The following is an 8,152-nucleotide window of genomic DNA, read 5'->3' on the forward strand; positions in this document are numbered from 1 at the left end:
CGGACGACAATGAAATCGAAGTAATCCCTCGACGGTTTTGGCGTTGCATGAATATTTCTGAACACTCGGAGCGTGATAAATTCATGAAATTTTTACACAGTGCAGACACATGTGATATAATAGGCATTGCAATTTCTTATATTTTTTAAAGATGCAAGAGTATGTGAAAAAAAACCACTACAGATTGTTCTTCGCGTGTCTACGAGTGTGGCCAGGGGCCTTCGGGGGCTAGTTATGCCACCAAATCTTGCATTGGGTCCTCTTACATGTCTGGAAGTGTGGTGTCAGGTGCAAACACCTGTCATGTGGCTCCGGAAATGTGACCCCCTTCACGGAAGGCGCTGCCGCCGGCACTTGGAGGGAGGAAACGGTCGCGTCAGGTCGACACGAGGGGGATCCGGTGGTGGGTTGGGCCCAGTCGGGGGCCTTCGGGGGTAGCAATGCCACCAAAACTTGCATTGTGTCTTAATATATGTATACAAGTGTGATTAAGTGTTGAAATAGCCAACGGAGCAACGGGCAACACACTTCCTTCACAAAACCGGACACGTTCTCTCTCGATAATCAGATACTACCTTGGAGATGGTGTAGTTTACAAGTGGCCTCCTGTGAGGCTTCTACGAAACATGCTCAAACTTTTACCACACCCTACAAGGGCCATATGACTACACCATGCCAGGTCCCGAGGATTTTTGGCATCGTATGATTTCCCATGGATTTTAACGGCTAGATCTGGCATGCCCCGAGTTACATTCACCCTGCGGTGGTGGGGCCTCCCCCTCCTTTGGTTGCACTAGGCCTACACATACCGCAAAGACATCATATGTGATTTAACAAACCACTTCTGGACATCATTTCAGGTGGTCGCCAAGCAGATCTGCAATTTCTCGCATTGAAACCCTACGGATGCAATAAATATCTCAAATATTGCAGGTGGCCCAGAAAAATGCCATGTCCTGGCACGTGTCATGCAATGGCCCCCTTTGAGAGCACGGGAAGTTTCAAGGTCAACGAAGCAACTGGCATCACACCTCCTTCACAAACTAAACACGTTCTCTCTCGATAGCCAGATACTACCTCGGAGATGGAGCAGTTTACAAGCGACCTCCGGACAGGCTTCTGCGAAACAGGCTCAAACTTTCACCACACTCCACAAGGGCCATATGACGACACCGTGCCAGGTCCCGAGGATTTTCAGCATCGTATGATTTTTGTTTGATTTTTTGGATCCGGCACGCCGTCGATGTACATTTGCGTCCCGGTGGTGGGGCATGCCCCTCCTTGGGTTGCACTAGTCCTACACATACCGCAAAGACATCATATATGATTTGATGAACCACTTCTGGACATCATTTCAGGTGGCCGCCGTGCAGATCGGCAATTTCCCGCATTGAAACCCTACAGATGCAGTAAATGTCTCAAATATTGCAAGTGGGCCCGAAAAATGCCATGTACTGTCACGTGTCATGCAATGGCCCCCTTTGAGAGCACGAGAAGTTTTGAGGTCAATAGAGCAACGGGCTTCCAACCGGGCACGTTCTCTCTGAGATGGTGCAGTTTACAAGCGACCTCAGGTTAGGTTTCTGCGAAATGCGCTAAAACTTTCACCACACCCTACAAGGGCCATATGACGACACCGTGCCAGGTCCCAAGGATTTCCGGCATCGTATGGTTTGCCGTGGATTTTAACGGCTAGATCCGGCATGCCTCCGACATACATTCGCCCCCCCGGTGGTGGGGCCTGCTCCTCCTTTGGTTGGACGATACCTACACATTCTCCCCCGGTGGTGGGGCCTGTAGCTGCGCGACGCACGGGACAACGTCGGCGCAGACGGGGGCACCCCTGCCGCCCTCCGCCAAGATCCCCTGCAGGCCAGCACCTCCGGCCCGCCCCCATGAGCAGTGGGCAGAGCCACCAGATCGGAACAACGGGTGCCCCAACCAGTCGAGACCCGTACCTGTATCAGCCATGAAGGAAGATGCCTCACCCGAGCCTGATGCAGACAAACCGCCGCCGGAGAGACTGTAGGCAAAATGAGTTTATCAATTTTTTAATTCTAAAAAAATCAATTTTTTTGGAAAAAACATGAAATTTGGCAGAATATTGGTTTGTGATTCGTAGAGGGTGTGGAAAAAGTTTGAAAAGATTTCATAAAAAACTCTAATAAATCTAGCAAAACAAATACGTAAAGAAGCACACAAAAATGAAGACTTCCTATTGGGTGACCACCCGGTCACGCGGATCGGTGACGTGGATGGCTGGCCCCACGCTCCTCTGCACCTCCAAAAAGAAAAGAAGAAAAAGAAAACGCACACACACACGATACAAAATCAAATGAAATTTTGGGCCTTCCCGCGCCACTCAGCCCGCTTCCCTCCCACCCACCAAAATTTTTTAAAAAAGGAAAAGAAGCGAGAGAGAGCCCACCCAAGACCCAACAGAGCCGCACCACTCCCCACCTCGACCTCTCTCTCTCCCCGCGACCCTTCTTCGCTGCCGCCACCCACGCCGGTGATTCCGGCAGCTTCCGGCGATTCCGGCTGCTGCCGACGACGCCAAGCACACTCGCATGATCGCCTCCGTCCGCTCCGTCTTCCCTTCCGAGCAGATTCGTCGCTCGCGTCCTCTACCGGTCACCCGCGACCGTCCCCTAAGCTAGGGTTTCGGCCACCGCATCGCCGGCGTGGCTCCGGCGGCTCAGGTACATCTCTCCGTCGAGATCCCTCGCAACCCACCCTCTCTTACTCACCTGTATCCTCTCCCTCCCAGATCGAGCACGCCAATGTCGCCGTCGTTTCGCTTGCGCTGGAACAGCAAAGGGAAGGCCATGGACGACGCCGCTCCAGCCCTTCTCCGACGCCATCAAGGTCAGCCCCTCCCTCTCCTATTCGATCTGTTCCCCTACCCTTCCCTGATGTGCCTACCTTCCTCACCCACACGCAGCAGTAGCAGCAACTCGATGCAGGGACGAGGGAGAGGAGGAGTCCTGCTTCCCCGGCGTGCATCCTCTCTCTCGGAACGACACCCAACCTCAAGCGAGAGGTTTTCCTTCCCCTCCATGACTCCCTTGTCCTCCTCGATTTCCTAGGCTTGCTCTCAATTTGCTGCTGCTCTGCTCAGCTCTGCATTTTTTACTTATACACATGCTTGACTGAATTTTGAACGGGTGCTACTGCTGTCACACTCCACTGCTGGGTCCTCCTAGGCTTGGTGCAGATTTTAGATGCAGATTGCTAGGTGCAGATTTTAGATGTTCTTGTCACCACTGCTGCTAGTCACTGCTTGTCTGCTTGTGTTAATTTATATGTCATTGTGACGAGTTGAGATGTTCTGGAAACTTTGATGTCTACCTAGTCGACTTATTAGATATGACGGAAGATGCAAGTGGAGATTTGCATCAAAAATTGCTTGTGAAGATATGATTGCTGATTTCAAAAGTAGGAAGAATAGAAGAGCATATCTCTAGTTGGCAGTAGTGCTAGTTGGTTATGTTTAGTTGTCTTTTGGTCATTTGGTGTGGTCTGTTCTTTTGGAACACCAAAATTTACCTATCCACAATGCTCAGGTATGTGTGAACCTGCTGTATTGTGTTATTTATGATGATATGGTCGTCTAATTGTCCTTGGCTCCTTGCATATGTTCTACGTACAACTTAGCGGAGTTTTTAATGCATATTGTGTGTTCTTATATAAAGTCGGCCCCCTCTTGAGATTTGGTCACGCTCCGCCACTGCTCCTAGCTAGCTAGCTCTCAGTTTGGATTGCCCTTGTTGGTTGCTGCAACCAGGCTAGGCGTATCTTGCATAATATCGATCGATTGAAACTTGTTTGCATATATTGTAAATTTGCATGACTAGTGAACTAGCCCTGTACGTATTTTTTTATAGCACTGAAGTTTGTGTTTGTGCTAAATGGAACACCTGATGCACTTGTCTTGGTACTGCTTTTGTTGCTGTGACGGTGTGATGTTCAAACAGTTAATGCCACTCATCCATTGATGAACTAGAGTCCATCTCCGGTTTGAATTGACTCTGCTTTTAAGTATATTTTGCTTGCTACCCCAAAAATGTAGTAGAATTTAGCTTATGAATTGGTCTGGTTGGATTTCTCAAGTTATCTCAAGATGCTACAAAATAAATGGTTGTTGTCTCTGCCTTTGATGTTTGATTTGATTTGATTCGGTTTCCTCACGCCTCTCTGTTTGCTCTGTTCGTGCTGCTGCCGGATCCAGGAAGGTCTTTGAGAACCTAAACGTTCTTTTTTTTATTGATAGATGCATGTGTGGGTGGCAGCAGATCAACCTCCTTCTCAACCCATGTGTAAGCCCAGCCCCTGAGATACTCACCTTCTCAAACCCAATTTTTTTGTCTATCTTGTTCCTTGACAAACAAATTTTTTTAGGCCAAAACTTTTTGTTCCATTACTACCATCTTGCTGCTCTCGATATCCATGCCCTAATTCATACCTGATCCATTCTTAGATGGTAGTAAGTAAACATGACATGTGGTAGAAAACATATTAAGCCACCATTACGTGTGAATTACACCGGCTCATGTCAGCGTATGTAGTTTGGATGAATTTTTTTTATGCAACAAATGCATCAACTGTGACAGAACCATTCATGATTAATTCTGTCCTGTGCAAAATGTAGTGCTAGTTCTGTAGTTCGTCATATGTATATATGTGCTCTACAGTTTTAGTTCTTCTTCTTGTGTTGCTGCACTTGGTCTAGAGATACAACAACATTAGTTAGGTCCGGATGGATCAACACATACAACTAGCAGTGCTAGTAACAAAAAAAAAACAACCTTGTGATTGATTCTGTTGAGGCTAGCATTCTCTGTTTGTTTTGGAGCACAACCATGTACTGTACGTACTAAGCTAGCTCACGCACACGCATAGCTAGCTCGATTGATTTCTGTAGATACTAGCACCAGCACGCCTGTGTCTCCTATACCAGCTTGTTTAATTTCTGTACTAGCTCAACAACACTAGCTCTAACTTGTTCGTTTGATTCGGAGCAGCAGGCATCCTCCGTGGATGATGACGACAACCAGGGCATCCACCGCCACGACGACACCCCGCACATGGTCCAACTCGGCTACAACCTCCTCTACCGCGCGACTGCGGCCGCGGTCGTGTTCGGCATCGACTACAACCTCCTCTCCAGTGAGTCAATCTCCTACCTCTAGCTCCCTCTCTTGTGCTGCTATAGCAGTACCTTGCTCTGTTTCATGCGCATGGGTGATTTTGTTTGTGCTTGTCGTGCTTGTGCCATGAGAAAGATCATTCCTATTTACAGTGATGATGATTCAGAGTAGCACACTTGTTAAATTCTGCTCTTGTACTACCTCATTTGTGGTTGTTGGTTACTGCAGCTAGGTTTTGTTAGCTGTTGGTGTTTAATCTAGCTAGCTAGTAGTGTTGGCAGCTAGCTAGTAGTGTTGGCAGCAAGCTACTCCTGTACTAGTAGTTCATCCATATGTGTAATTGATCCTTCCCAGTAATTGAATAATGTGAAGAAATCCTATTGTATCAGCTATGCAGTGCGAACATCAAATCATTTACAATGAAAATCTTTGTTTGCCTCCCGGTAGAAGTATTTCTTGTAACATTTTGGTGATTTCCCTTTGGTAGATGCATTGTATATATTACATATTCATCCTTATGTGTAGGATCTTTGGTTCATTATACTGACTGCATGCCACCTCTGTCATCGCTGCCCCGTCTCCCGCACCATCGGCACTGCCCCTCCGCCTTCTCCTTTGATGCTGTAGTGGATTCTTAGAATGAAAATGTTGTGTACATCAAAAATATTTTATGGTCTGTGTTTGCAAAATCATGGTTGTTGAATCATGTCTTATAATTGTATTGGAAATTGCTAGCCTTTTTGGCTAGTATTTTTTTAGTGGATTCTTAGAATGAAAATGTTGTGTGCATCAAAAATATTTTATGGCCTGTGTTTGCAAATCCATGATTGTTGAATCATGTCTTATAATTGGATTGGAAATTGCTAGCCTTTTTGGCTAGTATTTTTTTTGGTTTTGGTTCGTAAGTATGCCTACGGTTAAACCGTCGGCATAGATATGCACAGGGCTACCCAGGGCCTGCCACGTGGCAGGGATATGCCTACAGCAAAGCCGTCGACATAGGTGAAAATCTATGCCGACGGCTTTGCCGTAGGCATACCCTCCTGCCAGGAGTCACCGCAGGCCGCCACGTGGCAGAGATATGCCGACGGCAAAGCCGTCGGCATAGATTTTCACCTATGCCGACGGCTTTGCCGTAGGCATACCTCTGCCACGCGGCGGCCCGTGATTCGTTAGCGCTTTTGACGGCACCGTCCGTTGCCGTCATGTGAAAATCACTGCCGACGGCTAAACTATGCCGACGGCTAAACTATGCCGACGGTCTGACAAGACTACGCTGACGGGGCTATGCCGACGGCAGCCGTAGGCATAGATGTATGCCGACGGGAAATGGCCTATGGCGACGGCCCTGGGCCGTCGGCATATGTGGCGAGTCCGGTAGTGGCTGCGCGGGGTGGCCGCGTGCGATCAGCTGGTGGCCCGTCGTGACCCGGGCGCGTCGGAGCGCGTCGTGGGCACGAGGGTGGCGAGCGGATCGCGGGCGCGAGGGGGAGGGAGCGTGGGTGCGTGCCTAGTCGTTGGCTCCGGGTATAATGCCGCGGCGGCTGATCGTTGTAATGGTGCGGGGGGGTTTTGCGAGTACGAGCTCGTGGAGTTGGCGTTCGGGCGCCGGGAAAAACCACTGTGTCATCGTGTTCATCTTCCTCCTTCCCTTTCTCCCTCAGTGAGCTTTAGCGACGGCGACTAAGAGAGCGAGGAGGAGCACGGCGAGGGACTGGCGGTTCCAACAATTGGCATCAGAGCCACGTTCAGCTCAGGGCGCGCCTGCGATGTCGATCGTCCCCTACGGCGGCGGTACGGGCGGATCGCTGCTGCAGGCGGTGCCGCTGCTCACCGGCGACAACTACACTGCATGGGCCATCAAGGTCGAGGCGAACCTCGACGCGGCCGGGCTGTGGGAAGCGGTGGTCGTGCCGGAGGACGCGGCAGCGGCCGTCATCGCGAAGAAGGACAAGCCCGCGCGTGCCTACCTGCTCGGTGCACTCGCCGAGGACCTGCTTCTGCAGGTGGCGGCGAAGAAGACGGCCGCGGAGGTGTGGGCTGCTCTGAAGGCGCGGTTCGTCGGTGCGGACCGCGTGCGGGCGGCGCGGCTGGGCACTTTGCGAGGGGAGTTCGAGCTCCTGCGCATGGCGAGCGGCGACACGCTGGACGAGTTCACCGCAAGCTCAGGGCCATGGTGGTGCGTTTTGCAAGACTAGGAGAGACGCTCGAGGACGCAGCCCTGGTGAAGAAACTGCTGGACTGCGTCCCGGATCGCCTGTACGCGGCGGTCGCCGGGATGGAGCAGTTCTGCGACCTCTCGACGCTGCTCTTCGAGGACGCGCTCGGGCGCCTGAAGGCGTTTGACGAGCGGCTGCGACGGCGTGGTCAGGCAGGCGGCGAGCGGGCGGACGGTGAGCAGCACATGCTCACCGCGGCACAGTGGCGGGCGCGCGAGCGGCGCCGAGGCGGTGCGCACGGAGAGGACGACGATGATGGGGCGCGCAGCGAGGCGTCGGGCTTCGGCGGGAACCGGCGCGACTGCTACTACAAGTGCGGTGAACGTGGGCACTTCAAACGCGAGTGCCCACAGTGGAAGAAGGGGCCAGCGGCAGAGCGGGCCTTGCTGGTGGACGACGGCGACGTCGAGGACGCCGGGCTGCTCTGAGCCGCGGCTTAGGGCGCGTATGTGAGGCAATAAGCCACGGCGAGGCGTCGAACGAGCCAGGAGCAGGTATGGGCGCGCGTCGGGCGAGTTGGACGCGTCGGGACCGTGGCGAGTAGTGCGTGCATGCGCGTAGGTCCAGCACGGGCGTGTCCGTGCGGATGGGCGCAGTTTGTGTGCGTGTGACCGCAGGCCATTGGCGAGCTGCGCGGTGTGGTCGCGTGTGATCAGCTGGTGGCCCGTCGTGACCTGGGCGCGTCGGAGCGCGTCGTGGGCACGAGCGTGGTGAGCGGATCGCGGGCGCGAGGGGGAGGGAGCGTGGGTGCGTGCCCAGTCGCTGGCTCCGGGTATAAAGCCG

The 8,152-nt window shown here is 52.1% G+C and overlaps 2 protein-coding genes across 4 annotated transcripts in view; one reads left to right on the forward strand and one right to left on the reverse strand.

Annotated features, from left to right (window-relative positions):
- Positions 1-139: 139 nt before the first annotated feature.
- LOC123070894 (receptor-like protein EIX1) overlaps positions 140-8,152 on the reverse strand; it is an 18,383-nt gene continuing 10,370 nt past the window's right edge. The window contains exon 2 of the mRNA XM_044494294.1: positions 140-2,023. Coding sequence (XP_044350229.1) covers positions 1,985-2,023 — 39 coding nt within the window. The 3' untranslated portion in view covers positions 140-1,984. The remainder of the gene's footprint in view (positions 2,024-8,152) is intronic.
- LOC123070899 (uncharacterized) lies at positions 2,446-5,971 on the forward strand. Of its 3 annotated transcripts, none has more exons than XM_044494323.1 (6): positions 2,446-2,702; positions 2,771-2,868; positions 2,945-3,043; positions 4,274-4,319; positions 5,028-5,169; positions 5,676-5,971. In XM_044494323.1, exons 3-6 carry the CDS (start codon positions 2,961-2,963, stop codon positions 5,786-5,788), a joined length of 384 nt encoding a protein of 127 aa, XP_044350258.1. In that variant the 5' UTR covers positions 2,446-2,702; positions 2,771-2,868; positions 2,945-2,960; the 3' UTR covers positions 5,789-5,971. The 3 variants fall into 3 exon arrangements, with proteins under 3 accessions (XP_044350258.1, XP_044350249.1, XP_044350240.1); XM_044494314.1 differs by having other exon boundaries at positions 2,948-3,043; positions 5,025-5,169; positions 5,676-5,966; XM_044494305.1 differs by having other exon boundaries at positions 5,025-5,169; positions 5,676-5,965.

The sequence above is a fragment of the Triticum aestivum genome, chromosome 1A, assembly GCF_018294505.1.
Source record: "Triticum aestivum cultivar Chinese Spring chromosome 1A, IWGSC CS RefSeq v2.1, whole genome shotgun sequence".
NCBI classification, from domain to species: domain Eukaryota; kingdom Viridiplantae; phylum Streptophyta; class Magnoliopsida; order Poales; family Poaceae; genus Triticum; species Triticum aestivum.

Coding starts and splice junctions, on each gene's coding strand:
- LOC123070899 (XM_044494314.1), top strand. CDS start 2,961: ATGCAGGGACGAGGGAGAGGAGGAGTCCTGCTTCCCCGGCGTGCATCC. Junction 4,320..5,024: donor ACCTCCTTCTCAACCCATGT/GTAAGCCCAGCC, acceptor GATTCGGAGCAG/CAGGCATCCTCCGTGGATGA. Junction 5,170..5,675: donor CGACTACAACCTCCTCTCCA/GTGAGTCAATCT, acceptor CCTTATGTGTAG/GATCTTTGGTTCATTATACT.